General features: G+C 40.6%; 1 protein-coding gene across 5 annotated transcripts in view; it reads right to left on the reverse strand.

Moving 5' to 3' along the window:
• Nucleotides 1-2,988: 2,988 nt before the first annotated feature.
• The window catches only part of LOC125884749 (collagen alpha-1(XVIII) chain-like), a 64,603-nt gene continuing 41,160 nt past the window's right edge, over nt 2,989-26,431 (reverse strand). For 3 of the 5 annotated variants that reach the window (XM_049569910.1, XM_049569909.1, XM_049569906.1), the window contains 41 exons: nt 25,574-26,115; nt 24,643-24,723; nt 24,497-24,565; nt 23,741-23,816; nt 21,137-21,282; nt 21,025-21,042; nt 19,659-19,856; nt 19,546-19,572; nt 19,371-19,433; nt 18,903-18,986; nt 18,770-18,820; nt 18,549-18,689; nt 18,349-18,402; nt 17,852-17,896; nt 17,664-17,726; nt 16,053-16,178; nt 15,454-15,519; nt 15,348-15,374; nt 15,163-15,261; nt 14,972-15,007; nt 13,523-13,603; nt 13,300-13,332; nt 13,148-13,183; nt 12,994-13,053; nt 12,664-12,741; nt 12,095-12,130; nt 11,948-12,001; nt 11,797-11,871; nt 11,643-11,708; nt 11,391-11,421; nt 10,850-10,903; nt 9,090-9,124; nt 8,881-9,006; nt 8,638-8,785; nt 8,486-8,550; nt 8,258-8,386; nt 8,061-8,093; nt 7,501-7,977; nt 7,224-7,421; nt 5,973-6,082; nt 2,989-5,870 (listed from right to left, as the gene is read on the reverse strand). In XM_049569910.1, coding sequence (XP_049425867.1) covers nt 5,657-5,870; nt 5,973-6,082; nt 7,224-7,421; nt 7,501-7,977; nt 8,061-8,093; nt 8,258-8,386; nt 8,486-8,550; nt 8,638-8,785; nt 8,881-9,006; nt 9,090-9,124; nt 10,850-10,903; nt 11,391-11,421; nt 11,643-11,708; nt 11,797-11,871; nt 11,948-12,001; nt 12,095-12,130; nt 12,664-12,741; nt 12,994-13,053; nt 13,148-13,183; nt 13,300-13,332; nt 13,523-13,603; nt 14,972-15,007; nt 15,163-15,261; nt 15,348-15,374; nt 15,454-15,519; nt 16,053-16,178; nt 17,664-17,726; nt 17,852-17,896; nt 18,349-18,402; nt 18,549-18,689; nt 18,770-18,820; nt 18,903-18,986; nt 19,371-19,433; nt 19,546-19,572; nt 19,659-19,856; nt 21,025-21,042; nt 21,137-21,282; nt 23,741-23,816; nt 24,497-24,565; nt 24,643-24,723; nt 25,574-26,115 — 4,151 coding nt within the window. In that variant the 3' untranslated portion in view covers nt 2,989-5,656. The remainder of the gene's footprint in view (nt 5,871-5,972; nt 6,083-7,223; nt 7,422-7,500; nt 7,978-8,060; nt 8,094-8,257; nt 8,387-8,485; nt 8,551-8,637; nt 8,786-8,880; nt 9,007-9,089; nt 9,125-10,849; nt 10,904-11,390; nt 11,422-11,642; nt 11,709-11,796; nt 11,872-11,947; nt 12,002-12,094; nt 12,131-12,663; nt 12,742-12,993; nt 13,054-13,147; nt 13,184-13,299; nt 13,333-13,522; nt 13,604-14,971; nt 15,008-15,162; nt 15,262-15,347; nt 15,375-15,453; nt 15,520-16,052; nt 16,179-17,663; nt 17,727-17,851; nt 17,897-18,348; nt 18,403-18,548; nt 18,690-18,769; nt 18,821-18,902; nt 18,987-19,370; nt 19,434-19,545; nt 19,573-19,658; nt 19,857-21,024; nt 21,043-21,136; nt 21,283-23,740; nt 23,817-24,496; nt 24,566-24,642; nt 24,724-25,573; nt 26,116-26,431) is intronic. The other 2 variants (XM_049569908.1, XM_049569907.1) reach the window with 2 other exon arrangements.

Raw genomic sequence — 26,431 nt, forward strand, 5'->3', positions numbered from 1 at the left:
ACTCGCAGCATTCACAGACAAACACTTGTCTTTATCTGGACACATTTTCCCCACAAATACAACATACTAACGTTATTAGCACAAGCCAATGGCATTTTACATTGTATAAATTAGCCTAGCAGCTAGCGATCTTTTCCTCTTCTCATATAAAACCAGGGACAACAGCAACATTTAACAAAAGTAACGGCACATAATTTGGCTCCATGACAACTCACAAGGTTCACTGACAAAACAACTGTCTTCTACTAAACACGTTTTCCAAACAAATACAACATGCTAACGTTATTAGCACAAGCCTATGGCATTTTACATTGTATAAATTAGCCTAGCAGCTAGCAATTTTTTTCCTCATATATGAAACCAGGGACAACAGCAACATTTAACAAATGTAATGGTAATTTGGCTCTATAACAACTCACAAGGTTCACCGACAAAACAACTTTTATAAACACGTTTTCCAAACAAATACATTATGCTAACGTCATCAGCACAAGCCAATGGCATTTTACATTGTATAAATTAGCCTATAGCTAGCAAGCTTTCCCTTTTCTCATATAAAACCAGCACAACAGCAACATTTAACAAAGGTAATGGTACATAATTCGGCTCTGTTACTACTCACAAGGTTCACTGACAAAACAACTGTCTTATACTAAACACGTTTTCCAAACAAATACAACATGCTAACGTTATTAGCACAAGCCTAAGGCATTTTACATTGTATAAATTAGCCTAGCAGCTAGTGATATTTTCCTCTTCTCATATAAAGCCAGGGACAACAGCAACATTTAACAAAGGTAATGGTACATAATTCGGCTCTGTTACTACTCACAAGGTTCACCGAAAAAACAATTGTCATACTATACACGGTTTTCCAAAGAAATACAACATGTTAATATTGTTAGCACAAACCTATGGCATTTTGCATTGTATAAATTAGCCTAGCAGCTAGCAATCTTTTCCTCTTCTCAAATGAAACCAGGATAAATCCTTAAGTATAAATTACACACAAGACTTAAAATGCTATTTTTGTGGAGGTTTTACTTGCACGTGTTGTTGGTCACAAACCTTTTGCCAAAGGACTGCAGTTGAAAATTAGCCAGCTGGCTAAAATACTGAGCATGTGCAGTGTGAGTCATAATTGGAGTGATAAGACTTGATGCAACTGTCTCCAGTCTCCCCCTGTGTATATGTATTTTATAATTACTTAGCTCGACATTCTTTCATTCATTCATACCTGCAGCACAAGTCTCTCTGCTCTGCTGCTGCCACAGGAGCGTCTAAGCATCTCCCAGCACAGCTTTAACACTCTGTAATGATATACAGAGATGAGAGAAAACCCTCCAAACACACCAGGAACAGAACATCTGACTTTTAGTGTTCAATGAGAATTTGCTTCTGCCACCTTGATCCACAAACATCTCCAAATGGCTTGAAGTTAAAAATGAAATATGCTTTTTTAACACTTTAAAGAAGATTAGTGTATTATTTTTGTTTTGTACAATTTTAGAGTGAAAAATATGAAAGGAGCACCATGCAAAAGTTTGGGCACTCCAAGACATTTGAGCTCTCAGACAACTTTTTCCAGGCTCTGAGACCTTAATTAGTTTGTTCATATGGTTTGTGTGCAAAAATCTTAATCTGTAATACAACTAGTTACTAAAGTCATCAAGTCATTGTGTTGAAGTAAAAAGTACAGTAGAAATTGGCATGAGATTAAAATACTCATGCAAGCTAAAAGTACCTCAAATTTGTACTCAACAACAGTACTATAGTAACTGTATTTAATTACATTCAAGCACTGGTCAGCAGAGGGACGCACAGTAACAGAGATCAGTGGACCAATAGCAGTATTTCTTTTGCCCTGAATTTTAGTAGTCCAATCATGAGAATTACTCTGAAAGAAGAAGCTTTCAGCACTAAAGGTTTTAAAAAACAAAAATCTTAGTTATACTTAAGATTGAATGTTTGTTGAAATCCCTGCTACCAACAGTAAAACACGCTGGAGTGAATATTTTGGGTCCCACCTGGACGATGAGATGTGGAGAAATATTTTGTTGAATGCAAAGATGTTCTAACAAATCCTATGAGACCCAATGTAAGATCATTCACACACAGCATGTAACCCCCACCTTTCAATGTAAATATCATCCTTCGTGTTCATCATTATGTTGGAAACGTAAAAATAGTTGTGGCACTTAAAATCATCTCGTCGTCCTGCCCTGAAATTGTCTTTAAAAGCAGTTCTGTTAAGCAGAACATTATGATGTCAAAGTGAAGCTGACCCTTGACCTTTTGGATATAAAATGTTACCCATTCATCATTTTATCCTATTAGACATCTGTGTGAAATTGCGTCACAATTAGCGTATTCATTTTGAGTGTTGTGCAGTCACAGTGACCTTTGGCCGCTAAATTCTGATTAGTATATCTTTGGATCTGAGTGGATGTTTGTGCCAAATTTGAAGAAATTCCCTCAAGGGGTTCTTGAGATACGGCTTTCACGAGTGTTTTGAGTGTTGTGAGGTCAAAGTGACCTTTGGCTGCCAAATTCAGATTAGTATATCTTTGGATCTAAGTGGACGTTTGTGCCAAATTTGAAGAAATTCCCTCAAGGGGTTCTTGAGATATGGCCTTCACGAGTGTTTTGAGTGTTGTGAGGTCACAGTGACCTTTGGCCGCCAAATTCTGATTAGTATATCTTTGGATCTAAGTGGACGTTTGTGCCAAATTTGAAGAAATTCTCTCAGAGTGTTTATCATGTTCACCTGAAATTGTCAATGAGTCTGGCTGTCAGTCCAAAGACAGATGGTTGGATGAAGAGCCCCCTGACGTTACCATGTGGTATGTAAAACTTTTGTCCATCTTCCCATTGGAGAGACTATCACATTATCTATATCTTGACCCAAATGGGTACTAACAAAATTAGAACAAAACTTGGACACAAACAAAATTGCCAAAGACAGTCACCACAACATCACCTGAGAACTCGCATTTTCCACACAGGTTTATTCAATGAGATGCAGCATTTCAAAATGTTGCTCACACAAGGAGAAAAACAGATAATAATACAAATCTTATTGCATTTATTACGGCACTGTTAGTACATGAAAACGTCACTTTATTCTCCACTTCAGACTGAAACTAATGGATGATGATGTTTCACCCCAGTGTTCGTATCCTCTCCACTGTAAGCTAGCTGCAGTGCATTTACTGTTCTGGAATAAAAAGCATAAACAAAAGCAACAGTGCATAGACAAACATATATGGCTGAATCCTATCCAGATTATCTGTACATAAACGTGTTTGCTTACTATGTGTACAAACTTTCTATCACTGGGAAACTTGCCCTTTATCAGTTTTCAATAAGCATTACACGTTCTTGTGTAGGGTTTGCAGTCTTTTACAGTTTCTTTGGTTCGCACATGGATACATTTGGAAACGTTATTATTCTCGTCACACATTATACTAGAAAATGCACGGTTTATAAAAAATAAATATCCCTTTTGTTACTGCTAAAAATACGATTTGAAAACATCTTCCCTTGCAAGACAGTTGCAAAATAAAAAAGGCTAATACTCAAGTGCTATGGGTTACAGATAACATCAGTGTAAAGGAAAAGAAGTTAAAAAACATACATTTCATGTACATGTTTCATGTTTATGTTGCTCTTGGACGCTGAAATGTGTTGATGACCGCACCAATACTCAACCGAGTATTTGCCACTCAAATACTGCATATAAAAAGTCAATGAAGCCACAGTTTAAAGTCACTATTAACACTGCTTTCAGGCACTCGAGATGTAGCTTTGGTCAGTTAGTATTAGCACGACAGTTTTGGTTAAACGCAGACAGGAAGACATGGAAACATTAAATCTAGTTTGTTTTAAGAGTTCGTCACTTGCACAGTTCTTTGTGGAAATTCAGACATAATTCCTACGTATGATCACAGTGGTATATCCCTTGCTGAGATAAATTTAGTTTCTCTAGGCTGGAGGGTTCCCATTGTTCCGATAGCCCATTATTCAGACAGCCCAATAGGCTAGTCCAAAAAAAGTCCCATTGAACAACAGCCCATTTTTCCAAAAACAAACACCCACTCCTCCGAAACAGAAGCACAAGGCTAATTATTATGCAGTATTCGCATCATCTGACCTTCCTATGGTGAAGGCACGACCTATTCTGCCTCTGATTGGCTAGTTCTCTTCGCGTTTGTTGGTTGTTGGGTTGGTTAGGTTTAAGCACAACGACTGAGACTGGTTTGGGTTTGGGTAAGCCAATCAGAGGCAGAGTTGGCTGGGTCATGCCTTCGCCAGTTTCAGTTACTCCAAAAGCAAATAACTCGTAACAACCTTACTTTTGTTATCACCCCACGACTGATTTGAAATCCAACAATTAATCACATTCCCGCATTCATTTTCATAACCTGCACACATACACGTCACAAAGCACCAAGCAAGATTTCGTCAGGAAGAAAGATGACAAGGACATTGCTGTTCCAGGTAGCCATACTAAGACTCTTTCAGTGAGAAAAACACGACGTCAAACCTCCTGAAACACCTTCGATGACAGCGTAACGGCGTTAAGCTCCAGGAAATACACCCCACCAAAGATGAGCAACCAAAGCTAGATTTTAATCATGGAGAGCTGCAGGCTACAAGCGACAAAGAACTAATGCTGGCTGGATATGTGGAGGATGAAATGTTGTCTACCTCCATGACTGACTCTCTGACTTTCAGACGCATCCTATCGATAACCGGCAACAGAAGACCCCAGGTAAAAAATAATTTGCAAGCTAACTAGCCTTACATGCGATTACCAGTTATTAATAACCCCAACATTCACACATAGCTGCAAATGCACAGTCTGACTTTAATTTATCTGCATACATATGCACATATCTGTTTATAGAGATTAGCCGAATTATCCGCTGGCTGCACTGGATCTCCCGAAATATTGTAACACATATAGTTTAGTGTAAATGACCTGGCATAATCTCTTCTAGTGTAGTTGACCTTCAGCCAGACGACCTGGCACAGCTCAAATTTTGGGAGGTGAGGAGAAGCAGTTGTTCCCAGAACTGGTTATCTAAATGACAGGAAACAGCAGCTTAAGTAACAGGAAACACCTTTTAATGTTTTTGGTAGCCACTGATATCAGCTTCTACTTCTAGACCAAGGGGTGAAGAAGGCTGATCACGGACTGACGTATCTATGGAAGACGCTTACGCTTACCATCGCTGATAGCTGCTAGATTGGGTTTCAGGAATAATGGGCTATCGGAACAATGGCATAGCACCAGTCTGGACCCATGAAGAAGAATAAGAGAGTTTGCTGTTGTGAGACAAGAGACAAGAAACTACCCTTTCATGTTTACAGACAACAAAGCTGCCCTTTTGGAAACACACTGTTACCTTTAAAGGTGTGGACTTCCAATATGGCTCCTGAAGGGTGTGTTACTGAACGTCACCTGAGCTTACCTTAGGTTCATCATGTGGGATAATCCTGTATAGCACCATATAGGAGGGGCTAACACACATAAACTAATGATTCATAAGAAAAAAACATATTTACAATAGACAGAGAAGTGTGAGAGGACAAAAGCATGACTGACTGCTTTGGGGTTTCGCTTTGTCCAGTGTTGGGTGTATGTGTGTGTCTATCTTTTGGCGTGGCTGGCGTAGCTGTTCTCGATGCACAGCACGATGTAGGAGCTGGAGCAGCTGCTGGAGCTCTGCTGGAGCAGACTGCCGCTCTGTAGCGACGATGCCATGCCGGTCAGCGCCTGGTCACCTACACGCCACGTCTCACAGAAGCTGTCGACGTGCCCCTGCCCGGCGCTGGTTGACCCGTGCCACATCATCTTCTCCGGCCTGGGGTGAAACAGAAAAGGTGACGCGAATAGAGGAAGTTTTGGTGACTTTTCAACTCTTGTGTTTGTGCATATGATCATATTTACAGGTCATTTAGCTCACCATGTGTTGTCACTGAGAACATCTTTGCCATCAAAGGAGTAGATTGGGACGTTGTCCTTTATTCTGCCATTGTTGAAGATGGCGTCCCAGCTGTCAAACAGAACCTCATCCTGACAAAGATAAGACAACACCATCAGTGCAAAACTGGTGAGGACTGGCTACGCAATTAACCCAGAAATCTAAATAAAAGGCACAAACCATGCCATCTAAGCTAAACTGATGACTTGTAAACACACCAGCTTTGTTAATTTCACAGCTGTAAATACTGAATATATTTTGTCTAGAAAAGTGTTTAATGCAGAACATTATGATGTCAAAGTGAAGCTGACCTTTGACCTTTTGGGTATAAAATGTTACCACTTAATCATTTTATCCTACATCTGTGTGAAATTGCGTCACAATTAGCGCATTAATTTTGAGTGTTGTGGGATCACAGTGACCTTTGACTGCCAAATTCTGATTAGTATATCTTTGGATCTAACTGGACGTTTGCGCCAAATTTGAAGAAATTCCCTCAAGGTGTTCTTGAGATATGGCTTTCACGAGAATGAGAAAGACCAGGTCACAATGACCTTGACTTTTGACCACTGCAATCTAATCAGTTCAACCTTGACACCAATCAGACGTTTGTGCCAAATTTGAGGACATTCTTTCAAGGTGTTCTTGAGATGTGGCTTTCATGAGAATGAGGAAGACCAGGTCACAATGACCTTGACTTTTGACCAATGTAATGTCAGTTCATCCTTGACTCCAATCAGACGTTTGTGCCAAATTTGAAGACATTCCTTCAAGGTGTTCTTTAGATATGGCTTTCACGAGAAAGAGAAAGACCAGGTCACAATGACCTTGACTTTTGACCACTGCAATCTAATCAGTTCAACCTTGACTCCAATCAGAAGTTTGTGCCAAATTTGAAGACATTCCCTCAAGGTGTTCTTGAGATATGGCTTTCACAAGAATGAGAAAGACCAGGTCACAATGACCTTGACTTTTGGCCAATGTAATGTCAGTTCATCCTTGCCTCTAATCAGACGTTCGTGCCAAATTTGAAGAAATTCTCTCAAGGTGATTATCACGTTCACAAGAATGAGACAGATGGACAACCCTGAAAACCTAATGCAGCAGTTTCCCCGTTTCCAGTCTTTATGCTAAGCTTTATGCTAAACTAACCGGCTGCTTGCTATACCTTCATATGTACTGTACAAAGAGTGGTATCGAACTTTAAATGGACGAAGAACTTCTGTTGGCTACCTTCAGGTTGACTATTGGCAAACGGTCCCTGTCGACCTTGCGGACGATGCTGTGGAGATCCTGGAGTCTGGCGGACAGGAAGGCTCGGAAAGTTCCCTTCATCCCGATGGCCTGAGCCTGAGTGAAGCACATGAAGTCTGCACCGCGGATGCCCCGCATCGCGCCAGTCTGAGGGCTGTTCAGGGCCATGAGGTGGAGCTGCGGAGACACCAACATGGTCAGTGGTAATATCTAATCTCACGGTAAAACATAAAGCAGAGGTGTGAGACTCTCTTACCCCTGGACCTGATCTATGATGGTGGACTGGAGTCTGGGGTACAGGAGGAGGTGGTCGTCGCTGAGGAGTGACTGGATAGCGAGTGTCCGAATACCCAGGGCGCTCGTAGGGTGAATGTACAGTAGTCCTACCATCTGGTTGATTTAAACGGTCTGAGTAACTTGGAAAGCGGGGATCTGTGGGTGCTGGGTACCGAGGATCCGGCTGGTATCGTGTATCGGGGTGGTATCTGGGATCATGGTGGGTTGGGTATCGAGGATCAGGGTTCGATGGGTATCGAGGTTCAGGGATCGATGGGTAGCGAGGGTCAGTGTGTGTTGTATGGTGGTGGTCTAGGTGTGTGTGATGTTCAGAGCCGGGGTGAACCGGACTCTCAGGTGGCGTCTGGGAGTCGTGTGAGGAGGTGTCGACGTGCGAGTGGTGGTCTGGGGAGTAGGGGACAACTGGCGGGGGCTCCACAGCTGCAACCTCGTTACCCTGAAAATAATGTGCATGATATGTTTTAAACAGGGCTCAATATATGTTCTGAAGACGAGGAAACAAAGGAAGATGAAACTCACATCCTCAGGGGGCAAAGCAATGTAGTTCCCGAGCTGTGAAAATAAAGCAGACACATGCACGATTACACATGGGAACTATTTCTATGCCTCTCCTGCTGACTTATAGGGCTGGGTTATAAAATCAAGTTTTTTTTTTATAACAAAGTTAAAGTATTGTTATATATCGTTTGCTCCTATGTCATCGGTGAATAATTTACCTGAACTTGACGAACTCCATCTCTGACCCGTAAGTAGAGATCAGTTTGGTCTATGATGTAAACCAGAGAGCCCTCAGGCTGTCGTCTAGCGGTGGCTGTCATGGTGTCATACGACCTCAACACTGTCACCTGCAAACAAAGAAACACTCAAAGTGAACCAAGCTGTGGCATTTGTATTTCGTTATGTACTGTTGGATTATGAGGGAATAAAAAAACAAGTTCTCGTACCCCTGAGGAGTGTCCAGGTTGTCCAGGAGGTCCAGGTGGTCCCGGTGGTCCAGGAATATTGATAGCTATCACCCAAAGAGGTTGTGAGGGGGTCACATGACTGAATACAGACTTAATTGTGAACATCTGTGTGTGTGTGTGGTTATACTCACTCTGTGTGCCCCTGTTAGCACCAGAAAAGGATCCTCCTGGAGGTCCGGGCGGCCCTGGTGGTCCAGGTTGCCCATCGTAGCCTCTTCCTGGTGGACCTGGTGGCCCCTGAGGGCCTGGTGGGCCGATGATTGAGTCGCCTCTAGGACCCTGGTGGGACAAGGACAGAAAGGTGTTTGATTTTATCTTTAGATTGTGACGTATTTGACTATAAACTGACTTTGTGAAGCTTAATGTGATCTTACAGGAGGTCCAGGCGCTCCCGGGGCTCCGACGCCGCTGCCTCCATAGCGGGGGTCATAATATCCTCCACCTGGTTCTCCTTTCTCTCCCTTCAGGCCGACATCGCCTCTTTCACCTTTCAACTCATTCTAAAAAAATTAGTAAAGATACATAAAGGAAGAGTTGCACTGATGCTAATAGTTTAACCATGACCTACTGAGTTGAGACTTACCCTTAAAGTGTAAATGTCAACGTTTGGCCCGGCACCTGGATCGGAAGCAAAATATCTGAATTTAAATCTGTCTTCACGCTGAAATCGTAAACATTTCGACACATACAGTACAGGCCAAAAGTTTGGACACACCTTCTCATTCAATGCGTTTTCTTTATTTTCATGACTATTTACATTGTAGATTCTCACTGAAGGCATCAAAACTATGAATGAACACATGTGGAGTTATGTACTTAACAAAAAAAGGTGAAATAACTAAAAACATGTTTTATATTCTAGTTTCTTCAAAATAGCCACCCTTTGCTCTGATTACTGCTTTGCACACTCTTGGCATTCTCTCGATGAGCTTCAAGAGGTAGTCACCTGAAATGGTTTTCCAACAGTCTTGAAGGAGTTCCCAGAGGTGTTTAGCACTTGTTGTCCCCTTTGCCTTCACTCTGTGGTCCAGCTCACCCCAAACCATCTCGATTGGGTTCAGGTCCGGTGACTGTGGAGGCCAGGTCATCTGCCGCAGCACTCCATCACTCTCCTTCTTGGTCAAATAGCCCTTACACAGCCTGGAGGTGTGTTTGGGGTCATTGTCCTGTTGAAAAATAAATGATCGTCCAACTAAACGCAAACCGGATGGGATGGCATGTCGCTGCAGGATGCTGTGGTAGCCATGCTGGTTCAGTGTGCCTTCAATTTTGAATAAATCCCCAACAGTGTCACCAGCAAAACACCCCCACACCATCACACCTCCTCCTCCATGCTTCACAGTGGGAACCAGGCATGTGGAATCCATCCGTTCACCTTTTCTGCGTCTCACAAAGACACGGCGGTTGGAACCAAAGATCTCAAATTTGGACTCATCAGACCAAAGCACAGATTTCCACTGGTCTAATGTCCATTCCTTGTGTTTCTTGGCCCAAACAAATCTCTTCTGCTTGTTGCCTCTCCTTAGCAGTGGTTTCCTAGCAGCTATTTGACCATGAAGGCCTGATTGGCGCAGTCTCCTCTTAACAGTTGTTCTAGAGATGGGTCTGCTGCTAGAACTCTGTGTGGCATTCATCTGGTCTCTGATCTGAGCTGCTGTTAACTTGCGATTTCTGAGGCTGGTGACTCGGATGAACTTATCCTCAGAAGCAGAGGTGACTCTTGGTCTTCCTTTCCTGGGTCGGTCCTCATGTGTGCCAGTTTTGTTGTAGCGCTTGATGGTTTTTGCGACTCCACTTGGGGACACATTTAAAGTTTTTGCAATTTTCCGGACTGACTGACCTTCATTTCTTAAAGTAATGATGGCCACTCGTTTTTCTTTAGTTAGCTGATTGGTTCTTGCCATAATATGAATTTTAACAGTTGTCCAATAGGGCTGTCGGCTGTGTATTAACCTGACTTCTGCACAACACAACTGATGGTCCCAACCCCATTGATAAAGCAAGAAATTCCACTAATTAACCCTGATAAGGCACACCTGTGAAGTGGAAACCATTTCAGGTGACTACCTCTTGAAGCTCATGGAGAGAATGCCAAGAGTGTGCAAAGCAGTAATCAGAGCAAAGGGTGGCTATTTTGAAGAAACTAGAATATAAAACATGTTTTCAGTTATTTCACCTTTTTTTGTTAAGTACATAACTCCACATGTGTTCATTCATAGTTTTGATGCCTTCAGTGAGAATCTACAATGTAAATAGTCATGAAAATAAAGAAAACGCATTGAATGAGAAGGTGTGTCCAAACTTTTGGCCTGTACTGTATGTGCACAGACGAAGTGGTGCTACCTGAAATATCAACTGTCCCTGGTGGGCCTGGATCGCCTTTCTCTCCTTTAACAGCTATTAACAAGAACAGCAACAACATGTCAATTTAAACACCAGCAGGCTTGAAGGAATCCTGGACCAATTTCCATTACTTAATGGGATACAAAAAAATGGGAAAATAGGGTCCAGGTTTAAAAATACCAAAGTTACCTTCTCCAAGACAAGATAAGAAAAAAAATGTATTTATCCAGAGGGGAAATGATCGAAACATTCAAAGGAATAGTGTGACATCTTTGGAGATACGCTTCATGCTTTCTTTATGAGGGAACGAACAGAAGATTGATACCACTCTCATACGTTAAGACAGAGCCAGGCGAGCTGTTTCCCCTTGCTTACAGTCTTTATGCTAAGCTAAGCTAACCAGCTGCTTCATATTCATCATACAGGCATGAGAGTGGCATCAATCTTCCAATCTAACTCTCAGTAAGAAAGCAATAACTGTCAAACTATTGCTTAAAACTTTTCTTTCACTCTCGGCACTTGAGATAGGAGGTGAATTTACCTGGGAAGTATCTGGCGTAATCCTCAAATGACTGAAATAAAAACACAGATTATAATTCACATCCATACAGTAAGTAGCAACATTTCTTAAAATCCCCCACACAGACACTTGAATTAAACTCTCATTATCCATTATCTACATTTGAACATTTATTAACATTGAACATAGACCACTAAATAAAGAATCATAGCTCATCCCAACTTCGTAAATGAACAGGAAACACAACACTACATGTTCCATGTCTGGACTCACTCTGATTCTGTCGTAGGGAATTGACGGTCCAGGAGGTCCTGGGGGTCCCGGTGGACCTGGAGGACCCTGGGACACAACAAATATTGATTACTGTGCTTTAATGGCTTCAGTTTCAGCGGTGACTTTTAAATAAGACGAAATCTGTGGTGCTCACAGGGTAAGCAGATCCAGCTCCCAAGCCTCCTGAGTCTCCCTTCTCTCCTCTGGCGCCGTTCAGCCCCGGCCGACCCTAAAATATAACAGCATTAACACTTGGACTTGTATTTGTACCATTTTTAAACTGACTCGATATGAAATCTACTCACCGGTCTACCTGGGAACCCAATCTCTCCCTTCTGGCCTGCAGGACCATGTGGACCCTAGAGATTAAAATGTTCACACAGGTTTATTAGCTTAATGTGCGCAATAGCAGCAAGGCTCTCAAAATGTGGTGAATAAAATACAGTACGCACTGGAGGTCCCACAGGGCCGGGGGGTCCACTGTCACCCTGTGAACAGAAACATTTCAGGCAATTATTTACGTATTTAGATGCTTAAATTCCTGGATCATAAATGATATAAGCAGGAAAATCACGTGTTTGTGTGTCTGTCTATCTGGAGCTAATGTGGCAAACTACTAGACCAATCAGCCTAATATTTTGTAGGCACATGTACAACTGTATGCTCAAGTTTTCTGGAAATCTTCTTAGCTATACAACAAGCTTTGACGACACATTTTGGGCTTCATCACGGCTCAAAAACTGACGTCCAGAGAAACATCTGTTCTAATTTTAAACTGGAGCATCTGCAGATTAATTCCACACCCGATATGTTATGATCCACTAAAGCTAGGCACATTACGAGATGAATTAGTCCCCGCTTTTGTTAGCTAGGTAAAATTCCATATCTGATATTTTATTTTAAAGCCACTATCGGCCGATACCGATGACGTGCAGATATTACTGTGCATCCCTAGCTGTGATGCTAAAACAGTGTGTGTGCATCCTCGTAGCTCGTTGTCTGGTGACTCAAAGGTTTTTACCGGCCGTCCTGCCAGACCGCCGAGGTACTGAGGTCTCCCATCGGGTCCCATGATGATACCAGGCTCTCCTTTCTGCCCCTGAACAAAACCACAGGTTTAAGTCAAACAGCGACTGGAACACAAGGAGACATCTTAAACAGAGAGCAAACTTCAGCGTCATCTTCTCGTAGCCACGCAAAAACAGCGAGCAAATAATTTAATTCCTATTAAAAACAATTACAAAACAAATCCGTCTATGTGGTGCACAATGCTGCACAAAACTTGATTCAACTTACGTCTTTAACTCGGTAAAGTGCTAAATTAATTCATTAAAAATGCAACTTATCTTACTTTAGGTGCGTATCCTGGAGGACCGGGGGATCCTTTTTCTCCTTTTGGTCCTGAGGGCCCCTGAATGAAAACACATTACACACTGACTTCTGTCCATTTTATCATATTGATCAGACTTTTCTAAACTGTGTGATATTAATAGCGATATACATACTGGGAATCCTGCTCGGCCCGGGACACCATGTCCTCCCTGAAGAAGAGAGAGTGAAAACACGTGAAGAAAAAGAACAAATCCTGTGTAAATGTGTTAAAATAAGTTTAGTTTAGTGAGGTTTATGGTGAGGTCAGTGGGGGGGGAGCACTTACCTGCCACCCTTCGTTCCAATATACGTCATTATACTACAGCGAGACAAAGTTAGGTCAGTTAGTGTGCAGGTGGACAAAGCAGGCAGTGGCAGTTAGTGCATATCAGTAAATCAAGATGCAATCTGATGCAGTGATTCAGTGATTAAATGGCAGGCTGACATGTGCAGGCTACATTAGTTTTACATATTCAGTCTCCATGTTGACAGCTGGACCTCTGACTCACATCACTGGTTTGGATGACTTGTCCTGGAGGTCCGGGAGGCCCTGGAGGGCCAGGTAGCCCGCCATCTCGCCCTGGAGGACCCTGCCACACAAATGGACATAAAATCATCATAAGAAGACACATTATACATTGACATACATTCAGAAAATTAAAAGTAATTTGGCTTATGAGCAAATTCCTGCGCTAATTAGCAAATGCTAGCATGCTAACACGCTCAATGACAAAGGTGAAGATGGTAACTATTAAACCTGCTAAGCACCAGTACGACAGGATTGTCATTGAGGGCATGTTAGCATGCTAATGTTGGCATTTAGCTCAAAGGCCTGGATCACCGAGTAGCTCGACTGCTATTTCCAAGGTGAAGAATGAATTATTTATTAAATAAATAAATAAAAATGGCTATACAATTAAAAAAAGGAGAAAAAATAAGGGATGCAGTAACTATATAAATAAATATAATATATACACATGAGCAAAATTGTGAATTAAAAAGGTCCCCTGAAATAAAAAAAAGTGGAATAATTAAATAAATACATAAATAAATAAAAAAATGCCTATGAGATAAATTCTCAAATAAAAAACGGGCAATAAAAATTAAAAAAAGTAAATAAACCAATGAGTCCTGAAATAAACAAATATGGAATTATGAAAATAATGGCTAAAAAAATGATAAATAAAAATGGCTATACAATTAAAAAAATAAAGGAAGACAGAATAAGGGAGGCAGTTAATATATAAATAAATATAAATATATATGTGTGAGCAAAATTGTGAAATAAAAGTCCCCTGAAATAAAAAAAGGAAGGAATTATTTAATAAATACATAAATGAAAAAAATGACAATGAAATAAATTCTCAAATAAAAAAATAGGCAATAAATATTAAAAAAGTAAATATATCAATGATAGAAATTATGACATAAAAGTCCCCTGAAATAAACAAATATGGAATTATTAAATAAATACATAAAAATGCCTATGACTTAAATTCCTAAATTAAAAAAAATAGGTAATAAATACAGAAATAAATGTAAACATGAATATAGAAAGCAGTCCTAGAAAAATGTCCCTTTTATATAAAAACCTAATTATTTATTGAACTATACTGACTTATTTATATTTTTATATTTGCATGTATTTATATATTATTGTGTGTATTTATTTCACTAATGATTTTTCTACACATATTTATTTATTTCATCGGCTCATTTATTAACTTGATAGCCATATTTATTTGTGTTAATCTAATATTGATGTTAATGGCATTCCATAGCAATAGAAGTTAGTAAAATAACTGAAAAGTACAATATGCTGCATATACATTATATTTACATGTTTCATATGTTTCACAACACATTACAAATAGTGTTGCATAAGGATCGGCTTTAAAACAAAAATATATATGCACACACACAAAGTGCACATCTTATATATTTTGCACGTGACTCACCATCTCTCCTTTCTCTCCTCTGCCTCCTTTTTCACCCTAAAAAATGAACACAATCAGTTACTAGCGCCATGGAAACAAGCAAGTGTACAACTGCAATACGTGTAATTGTTTCCTCTACAGTCGTTGTGTATTATTTTCATGTTATATAGTATAGAAAAGCAACAAATCCCATTGATCATCTGGCCTCCTACCGGCTGTCCTGTGAACCCGTCCAGACCTGGCATCCCAGGAGGTCCTCTTGGTCCCTCTGCTCCTTTGTCTCCGTGAGTACCCGGCAGACCTGGCCGACCCTGGAAATCATAATAAAACATTAATGATACTCACAGTCAGGAATGGAGTGGTAAAAATATATCCATACAGACTCTGCAGTACTTACAGGCAGACCTGGAATACCAGGTGGACCCTGAAAGACAGAAAATACAGAGACATGAGGCAAGGCATCGACTGTAAGGAGAAGAGTTTACGTATGGGTGATTGGGTACCTGTGGTCCAGGTGGGCCAGGGAGACCAGAGTAGCCATTGTTGCCCTCATATCCATCCAGGTCACCCTGTGAGAGAGGAGTAGAGGGTTGTAGTAATACCGTTTTTATGCATCAGTCCCCAGCAGCAACCTCAGAGGCTGAAAAATGAAGCCGAGTTTGAAGTGCCAAAAACTGCAGTTCCTCTAATGGCCACTTGAGGCTGGCTCCAAGAGTGAGTCAGTCCTCAAAGACCTCCAATCGCCTTTTTAAAGACACAAAAATCTCACTCGCAAAAATTAGCAATAGCTTTATCAAAGTTAACCATAGCTGAAAATGCATCGCGCTAACGATGCTAGCAGCCAGCATTGAGGGTAAGCGCCACCCTCATGTCCAACTGTCCAGATGGTCATTTCTGGCTCCAGAAATCCAAGATGGCGACCGCCAAAATGCCAAACTCAGTGCACAGAGCAGTGGGTGACGTTGCAGTGGCTTCGTCCATGATCAGTACCTGACATTTCTTTTATCTATGGACAGTTTATATGGATTAATTACAGCAGGACCAGTTAAAGATTCTGGACTCCTACACTGGTCTTTGGGCGGATTGATTGACTTCTACTCACAGCACGGTACGGTGGCCCCGGTGGCCCAGGAGGTCCTGGAGGTCCAACTGGTCCCATTGGACCTGGAAGCCCTGCCAGCCCAGTCTGTCCTGGTGTACCTGGCAGTCCGAGGTCACCCTGAGCACCCTGAGGTGGGACAGCAGATTACGAATTTACATTTGATGCAAGAGCGACAGAATAGGAAGACAAAAAGACGACGTGCAAGAGACGTGTGCAGAGCAAGAAAGATGGAGGTTCAGCAGAAGTCTTAAAAAACAGATGCAGTAAGAAGTCATACTTGGAGAAGTGAAAGAAAGTAGTTCAAACCAGGTGCCTGAAGACTAAATGCTTGGTTAGAAATCACTGTGATCCTGCTCCAAGATGCTGGAGCAGCCTGAGGATCTGAGAACAGCTGTTGAAATCTTTAAATGTAAATTTGAATCCTTCATATTCTGTGAGGCTTTTGATTAAGAAAGGTTTTTTGGACATTATTTAAATTATTTTAGTCACTTATTTGTTTTTTATTTTTTTGTAAAATTTTATTTTAGTTTTATTTGCCTGTTATTTTATTATTATGGATATCATTATATATACATTTTATTCAACTTATTGATTTTTTTTGTCTATTTTATCTAATTTTTAGTGATGCTTTCAATTAGCTTTTTCATTATTATTATTATTATTATTACTACAACAGCTTTTTTTTAATCTATTTTATTGTATTTTATTGTATTAATTTTAATCTATTTTATCTAGTTTTAAACCTATTTTTTCTTTGACTCTGTTCTTATTCTTATCAACACTATTATTATTATTATTATTATTATTATTATTATTATTACAGCTTTTAAATCTACTTAATTGTATTAATTTTAATCTATTTTATCTAGTTTTAAGCCTAGTTTTTGTTGGACTATTTTATTATTCTTGTTCTTACTCTTATAATTACTATTATTAATATTATTACAGCTTTTAAATCTATTTAATTATATTTTATTGTGTTAATTTTAATCTATTTTATGGTGTTGTTTAGTCTAGCTTTTATTTAACAATTTTATAATTATTATTATTATTATTATTATTATTACTAAGTAAGGTTTATCTGGTTTCTAAAAAAAAACCTATTTTTATTTTATAATTTTAAAATTAATTTATTTTAATTATTTTTTATTTTATGTTATTTCTGATTAATTTTTCTTTTTTATATCTAATAATCTATATTATTACAATTCTTCTCATTTTTTATTCTTGTTTTTTTTTTTATCCAGTTCTTTAATCTAGTTTTATGTTACTCTGTTTTATTAAGATCACTGTCGTAGCTTTTAAATCTGTTTTATTACATTTTTAGCATTTTTATTGTCTTGTGTTTGGTGGTCTCAAATTGTTAGATTGTTTTTACGTCTCGTCTTACTCTATCTTATTACTGCAGCACTTTGAACTGCACTGACCTGTATGAAAGTTTGACTGACTGACACCATTGTAGGGTTAAGGAAATATAAAGTAAGAAACTGGAATCATTTACGGCGACATCTGGTTAAAAAATATGTTAGTCAATGAAATAGAAATTGGTTTAAAGAGGGAGTAAATCACCAGAGCAGAGACACCCCCCAGTACCTGTGACCCACTACACACCGTAGAGGATGGAGCAAAGTAAGAAAACAGGCCCGTGAAAAAGTTGGAGTCTTGCGAGCTTTGCTAGAGGAAGGCGACAAACACGGAGGACAGACATGGATGCACCCGCCACAAATGTCTCATGTTTGGTTCAAAATCAGGAGCAAACTTTAATTTTTCAGGACAAAAAAAAATCTGACTTAACTCACCTTCTCTCCAGCCGCACCTGGAAGACCGAGCTCACCGGAGTCACCCTGCAGGGAAACGATATGTCAAAGACAATCAAAGTTACATCACGTCTTTTGCCTCTCTAGTAGCGACACTGAAGGAATTCTAACCGGGACAAGTTTCAGCTGGTTGCAATCTGCATTCCTCACCACTAGATGCCGCTAAATCCTACACACTGCTCCATTAAATAGCAGAAAAATACAGTGTCATTCTGACTTAACACCAGGTTTTTGTTGGTCAGTGGTGCAACTGCTGTCTGCTGCCTCAAAATGGCCGTATCCCATCAAAGCGCCTCCACATCCATGGGCGCACAGAGGGTTCAAGGACATTTGAGACTTGAAATGGCAAGTGCATTGGTCTGAGCGTAGAACTGACAGTTGCTCTGCCCTGTGCGCCACTTTACTGTGGGTACACAACACGTTTAATTTGTTATCTGTGAGAAATATTCAGCGTTTTACGTCAGTCTGTTCATTCTCACCTTCACGCCTCCGATTCCTGGTTGACCGGGTCTACCAGGGGGACCAGGAGGGCCCTGAAACAACACACAGGAAACACAGAATAATCAGTCCTGACAAATTTTAAGGTAATACAGAATAATCTTAGCCTGCAAGTATCTTTTTTGACAACCAATTTATTAATGTCTACATTGTGCAATGAAAATTATATCGCACGACTCACAGGTAGACCAGGAGCTCCATCCTGTCCAGGTGGTCCAGGAGGTCCGAAAGCTACTGGACCGTTTGGCCCCAGCGCCACTGAAGTCCCAGGGAGCCCAGGAGGGCCAGGAGGGCCTGGCAGGCCTGGAGGACCACGGAGCCCCTGATGAACGAAATCACAAAGTCATCAAGGTGTGCGAAAAGTTCAAAACCCTGTTTATCATTTAACGCTTATCAGCGTACCCGCAGTTTCTCCAAGTCGGGGAATCCTGAGCCCTCCATGTCCACAAATGTCTGTGGAAACATGATGAAGATACAGTGACAAGTCTGGAAACAATAACTGTGAAAGAGACGGGTGTTTGAAGTGAGGACATACGGGACGGTCTCCAGTGCCGGGTCCAGGAGGTCCTGGGAGACCCGGGGGGCCTCTGGGTCCTGGCTGACCCTCTCCAGGCTCACCCTGGAATGCAGAAATTAAAGTCACAAATTTATGATAAAAAAGTATCATTTTTTAAGCTTTTTTTTTCTTGTAATTTTGTGACGTTAGCCACATTTTTTTCTTGTAAATTTACGTATTTAATCTCAGTTATTTGTCACAAAATTTGGAGGTTTGTTCTTGTAAATTTTCAACATTAATCTTAGAGAACATCAGAGTTTTTGTCTCGTCAAAGCGCAACTTTAATCTTGAAAATTTTGAGTTTCATTAATCACAAATTTTTGAGTTTTTCCCCACGGCTGTCAGCTCTATTTATCATGCTTATTATTATTATTTAATTTACAATGTCTCATATATGTTGTCATATTTCTAGTTCAGGAAACAACATAGCTCATCTTATTTTCCGACCTTTTGGCCTTTGGCACCAGCAGCTCCTGGAGTTCCTGGGACACCTTGTGGCCCAGCGGGACCCTGAAAACAAAACCAACATACCTAAATTACACTGCTATTTCTTTCTCATCTAGAAATGTCCATATAATTATGTTTTTATAGAAGCATCTCTGTTAAATACAAAGAGACTCACAGCTTTTCCATCCTCTCCTGGGTCACCCTGAAGGATAAAGAACAATTGTTGAGGTGAAGTTCATCGTAATAAAACACCTCACACGTGTGTAAATCGAGCCTCCCAATACTCACAGGCTCTCCATCTCCTCCTCGGGGTCCTGCGGGTCCCTCTGCCCCTGGTGGTCCCGGCGGTCCAGACACCTGCTGCACAACAGAGCCGTCCCCGAGTCGAACCACCTCGGCTGCAGGTCCGGCAGGCCCTGGAGGCCCTGGAGGGCCCGGAGGCCCACGCTCCCCTTTATTGCCGGAGTATCCGAAGCCAGAGTTACCCTGAGGAGACGGAAGGAAAGTGTGATGTTGGGACAAATTTAGCACCAGGTCAATTCACTTGTTAAGAACTGGTGGCGCCCCCTGTTGAGCAATTTCAAAATAATTTTTCACACTTTATAGTCTAATTTGTGTTGTGCCTCGCCCATTTCTTTTGAATTTCTAGCGCCCCCTTAGTGGTCGTTTTGCATGAAACTTTCAGGATAGGTTTCACATACGCATTTATACATACCCTGCAAGTTTCATGATGATTAGCCCAACAGTTATGGAGTTATGTCTATTTATGTGCTGGGTCAAGCCCCTTTTGAAGTTCGCTGGTCAGTATTCCAAACCCAATGACATACCAACAAGCTTTTGTTAACTTTTGATAAGTATGGTCGAGTTGTGATCCACAGAAAATTTGGTAGAAATCGGACCAACGGTTTAGAAGGAAATGTCAAAAATGTATGGATCAGAAAATTCAAAATGGCGGAAAATATAATCTTACAAAAATACTGAATTAAATCTTTTTCTTTTAAAAGAAAAAAAATAAAGAATTTAAGATACTTAATTTAATTTTTGTCTTACATTTATAATTTAATCCTTTTTTAAAAGAAGATAAAAGAAAAAAATACTGAATTTAAGATAATCTTTATTTAAAGGTTTTTTTTGCATTTGTCTCAAATCTTAAAGAAACAATACGCTAATTTAATCATCTATTTTTTACTTTTAAAAGAAAAAAATACTGAATTTAAGATAATCTTTTTAAAAGTATTTTTTGTTTTTTTGCCTCAAATCTTTAAAGAAATATACTTATTTAATCATCTATTTGTCTTTTAAAATAAAAATAAAAAAATACTGAATTTAAGATAATGTTTTTTAAAGTATTTTTTGTATTTTTGTCTCAGATCTTTAAACAAAAAAGATACTTATTTAATCATCTATTTTTTACTTTTGAAAGAAGAAAAAAATACTGAATTTAAGATAATCTTTTTTGTGTATTTCTTTTTTTTGTCTCAAAAATATGCTTATTTAATCATCTTTCTGTCTTTTAAAAGAAAAAAAAGATACTGTACATAAGATAATCTTTTTTAAAGTATTTTTCAATCCGACTTGCCGTGTCGGAGTTACAACTGTTCAAAGTTGACCTTTACCTATAGCGCCCCCATCAGGCCGATTGTGGTGAACTCACCTTTGCACCTTTTTCTCCCTGCAATAAAGAACAAAGACGAACATTAAGTATTTTTAATGCAGCTGATGACACAGTTACAGACGCACAGAGACACACAGAGTGATGTTTCTACCTTCTGTCCTCGCTCTCCGCCCTGAGAGGAGGAGCCAGAGGAGCCCGAGCTGGAGCCTGAGTCTCCCTTCGGTCCTGCGGGGCCGATGTCCCCCTTCGATCCTTTCACTCCTCTGTCACCTTTCTCCCCTTTCGCACCGCCGGGACCTGGACGAGGTGTCACAGAAAGTACGTTAAAGGAAGAACATAGTTTTATATCCGAGCACTAGAACATCCTGCAGAAGACGGAACCCAGCTCCACTTGCAAAGACATGCTCAAAACAAAAGCACACTGACCAGACGTCTTATGCACCTGAAGCAAAAATAATATTTAAACACACTAATAATTTTATAAATATTTCACTAATTCACAAGTTTGGAACGTCAAAGGATATTCACTATTTAGAATTTAAATTTTTTTTATGACATCCTGAATTCAGACACGTCGTACCACGTAACATTAGTACAAGTAAAAAATACTGAAATAAAACTTAAAAAAATAATTGTACAAGATTACAAATATTGAAACTGTACACACTTGAAATTGTATATCATTATATGAGCTTTTAGATAGAAATTAAGTTGGCGGAACAAAAATAAAATGTAAGAAACAAAACACAAAACAAAATAAAAGTCATCTTTATTGTAAAATATGACATGCACTGTATGTTTTTATCTTAAATTTTATGTTTGTGAGGCTATTTATAACTTTTAATAATTAAAAAATAGCAATAAGGCTTAATACTAAATATAAGCATCATTTTACCATTAAAAAGAAGAAAATAAAGGGTGAAAAAAAGACGCTGAATTTACAATGCTTAATTTAAGTGTCGCTTTCTTTTTCAAGATTTTATTTGTTGGCATTTTTGTCTCAAATCTTAAAAGAAAAAAGTTATCCTTAATTAACTGTTTTATTGTTTTCCTTTACAAGAAGAAAAAAATACTGAATTTAAGCTTTTTTTTTAAAAAAAAAAAAAAGGCATTTTTGTCTTAAATCTTAAAAGAAAAAAAGTGATACTTAATTTAATTATCTTTTGTTTTCTTTTACAAGAAGAAAAATACTGAATTTAAAACACTTAAGCATCTTTTTTGGGGGCATTTTTGTCTCTAATCTTAAAAGCAAAAAAATGATGTATGAAAAAAGAAAAAAAGAGAAAAATTACTGAATTTACGCTTTTTTTCCAAATATGATAAATTAAAAAAAAAAAATCTTAAAAGAAAAAATATACTAAATTGAATCATGTTTTTTTTTAAAGGAAGAAATATATATATATTTTTTTTAAGAAATACTGAATTTAAGAAACTTAAATGAAACTTAAAAAATGATTTTGTGGCATTTTTGTCCTAAATCTTACAAGAAAAAAAAAAATACTAAATTTTATTTTTTTTTTCTTACAGGAAGAAATACATTTAAAAAAAAAACTGAATTCAAGCACCTTTTTTTTTTTTTTATCTCCTAGGTTTTTAGTTGTTAAATGTCAGAGTAGACCAGGAACAGAGGATAGAGAGGGATATGACTATATGGAATCAAACCTGGGACACTGCATTAATGTGCTGAAACTACTCGCCTACCAAGACGCTCCTGAAGCATCATATTTACTCTGACTGTGCATAAATCAGGTCACACTGATCCAGTGATGATCAAAGTCATCAACACCACCACCAAGATGCAAAAGAAGAGTCACACATCAACAATTACAATAAGAAAGCACATAAAAAGCAGCAAAGCCCAAGCAAGTCTGCACTGAAACAAAGCTCTAGCACCACCTAGTGGACACATTCAGGTCAGTGCAAGCAGTGTAGTCATCTGTTCTGTCCTGCAGAGGGCACTGCTGCATAACTCATAAGTCTCCCCTCTCTTCATAAGACTGTCTTCAGTGAAGTTCACTGCCTGCACTGAGGAACTCATTTTCATCAAGCACAGATTGCAAAGGCACCCTCCACCAACATGCTCCCAGCTCCAGCGTAATGAGGCACCACAGCAGCTGGAGACGCCCCGCGATCATTCTATATGTTGATTAGGACGTAATCCTAATCTTAATCTGCACTTCCTCTGCCAGGCGCGACCCAATCCTTTCGCACCCAGCGACCCACCTCTTGGGCCTGGTGATCCGTGTCGGCTGATGTCCACTGACGGCTGCGCGAGCCTGATATCTAAAGTCAACACAAACACGACTTTAAAGGCTGCAAGTGTCGGCATGCAGAGCGGGGAATGTCTGTGTGAAATTGCTGTGCGTGGTGATAGAAGTAGAAACCTTTGGGATACTGTCATGTCTTTATCTTCTCATTAAAGGCAATTTTAAAGCCAAAACTTTCTCCTCACAATGCTCAACAATAAACCAAACATGCGTCACTTCTTTAACCGTCCACCGGGGGGAGCTACAGAGTTTCAAATCTCACCCACATGCTGAAACCCTGCAGCAAATCCCCCGACGCTCTCAGGCCCAGACAGGCATCCTTGTGCACATATTTCAAGATAAAAGCACAGTGATTCGACAGGACGTGTTGTTGGCAGCGGCTGCCGCATGATTAAAAACTTCCACTGCACTTTTCCGCAGCGTGACGCTCGTCTTGGCAGCAACACACTGAGGATTCGCCGTCGTGAGTGATTCCACTGAGCTTTTACCTGTTTCTTTGACGGTGGTTCCATGTGAGGGAATCAGAGGGGGTTCAGGGACTGGCCGGAAGGAGGCAGGTGTGGTCTGGAAAACAACACAATAATTCATATATCTGCAGATTTAACACCCCGTTATGGGATGTTATTTCTGCACAGACGCCGCTAATATTCAGCATTTCATTCACTTAATCCATCAGTTTGATTCTTGAGACTCTGACACAGTATTTAGAAACACAAACTTTTCATCTAGATTGCTGCATTTCGCACCAAGATTTTTGCAGCAGTCGATCATATTCTTAGAACATGGTTTAAGTAAAGACATCGCACCAATTTACTCGAGTTCAAGGGTTTAAAAAGTCAAACCACTGCAGGACGAGCGCTCTCCGAAAATGTGGCTCTTGTCCAATGGCTGTGAAGAGCGCAGAGGCGGCTGCCATCGCAGGGCCGTGTTTAACGACAACAAAACCACCAGACTCCATTGAGAAAAACAGCTATTTTAGCTTGGGGAACACAGGAGCTGCTGGTCCACCGCCGCCTCGATTAGTTAGTTGGTTTGTGTTATTGTGTGATTTCGATAAAGCCGAACTGACCGTTTGAAACACCGCAACAACACAACAACTCACTAATCAAGGCCGCGGTGGCCCGGCAGCTCTCGTGTTCAGAGATGTTCAATCACCGTTTTTCTCAATGGAGTCTGGCCCTGAAGCGATTGATATAACTGCAACACCTCTATATTCATTTCATTTTTCACATAGAATAACCCACCTTCACAGTGTGTCCAGAGTGTCCTGATTGTCTCCTGTCGCCTTCGCCGCTGCCAAAGTCACCAGAGGCCTGCGAGACGAAAACAGAAAGACGTCACACACAAAAGCGTTCAGATAATTCGACTGGAATATCAAACAAATACTCACAGCGTCTGAGTCGTCCTCGTCGTCACACAGGCGCTCAGCTGCCCGAGGGTTTCCCACCACCCTCAGATCTGCAATCTCACCCTAAAAACACACACACACACACACAGTAAATGCATTTTATTTCACCGTCCGTGACTCATTGTTTGCAACCATTCGGGATATTAGCTTCCTCTGAAATCTCCACAGAGATGGAAAACACGAGAGAAATGAGTCACGCAAAGCAGAATATTGTATCAGCTGCGTTTGCCACTCTGTCTTCGAATCTTAAATCCTTTAGCAAAAAAAGTAATATTTTGGTTGATTGTGGCAGAAAAGGAGTTGTTGTCATGACTCCCGAGGCCATGTGACCGTCACATGTGGTCACTGAGCGGCCGCAAGCTGAAAGGTCAGAGGTCAGAGCGTAAAAGGGAGGTCAACTCATAGATTCACAAGAGTGACGACGGGTTAAGTCTGCCCTTCCTGTTGCCTGTGACCCAGACACAAACCTGCCGAGAGGTGCCACAGGGACGTATTAAAAGGGGATCTGACCCGCTGAAGAGGTCACACACTCACACACACCTGCTCTTTAGCACACAGTGTATTACTCTGACTTCTCCAGGTCCCGTGGGTGACATTTGGAGGATTCACTGCTGTTTCTCATTCATTTCTGTCAGCGACGTGATGAGCAAACATCTCTTCAGCACTTGAGCATTTCCTCTGCTGGCACCCTGGAGTTTACGGCCCGAAAATGGACTTCTTGTTCCAAACGCTGCGTCAAGTGTGTGTTAAATATCTCTGAAATATTGATTGTGTATAGTCTGCGAAGGAAAGTGATCATACTGTCCACCAGATGCACGTTAAGTTGCACAGCAGACAGAAAAAACGACTATTTGTCAACTAGGAAAACTCTTAGTCGTGGGCAGCTCTTTGTCATTTGGTATTCAAACATTACCTGGAACTTGTCGGTGTCAGCTCCTCCTGCCTGGCCCACAAAGATCCCCGCCCCCGGGTCCAGCTCCATGGGATCCGGCGACCGCTCAAACTTCACCACCTGCGGCTCCGAGTCGCAGCCCTGGTAGAAAGTCACCTGCTCGTCGAAGACAGACAGCGAGAAGCGACTCCACGTGTCCACCATGCTCGGCACGACGAAGCTAGCCGCCTCGTATGAAGCCTCGGAGTCGGGCTCCGTGTAGAAGAACTGCACCTTCTGGCGGCCGGACTGCACTGCGCTCAGCTTCACGCCGATGTACATGAACTTCTGGTGCCCGTCGGTGATGGAGAAGAGGACGGAGGCGGCGGGAGTGGAGGGCTTCACGTGGAAGAGGAGGGAGAAATGGCGGTGGAAAGGGTTGGGGACATGGGCCACAGCCGGCTGGCCTGACACCGCTGCAGGGGTGAAGGTGTAGGCGGTCTCCCCCCTCGGCCCGTAGACCCTGCTGATCTCATTCGGTGGAGGGTCTCCGATTAGCTGGAGCAAAGAGACGCCGCTCTCCTCTGCAAGAAATCAAGATTTAGAGTCAGGAGCTGTGCCTTCAAGTGCAGCTGGAAACAGAGGCAAAGATGATTAAAACATCTACAATATAACCGAGGAAAGTATTTTTTGAAGAGATTTCAACAGCCACCAAAAAAGACTTTCAATATCCACAACAACAGCACTCAAATGTGTTCAAAAAGTTCATAGTACGAGCGACAAAGTGCACTTGAAAGCAGCATGAGTTCCAGAGACAGGAGTCAGTTTGAAGCACAGAAATGATCAACAAATCACAAGTTCTTTGGAAAGGAAAACTGTTAATGTTTTAGTGTTTCAGAG

The sequence above is a fragment of the Epinephelus fuscoguttatus genome, linkage group LG24 (genome assembly GCF_011397635.1).
Source record: "Epinephelus fuscoguttatus linkage group LG24, E.fuscoguttatus.final_Chr_v1".
In the NCBI taxonomy this organism is placed as follows: domain Eukaryota; kingdom Metazoa; phylum Chordata; class Actinopteri; order Perciformes; family Serranidae; genus Epinephelus; species Epinephelus fuscoguttatus.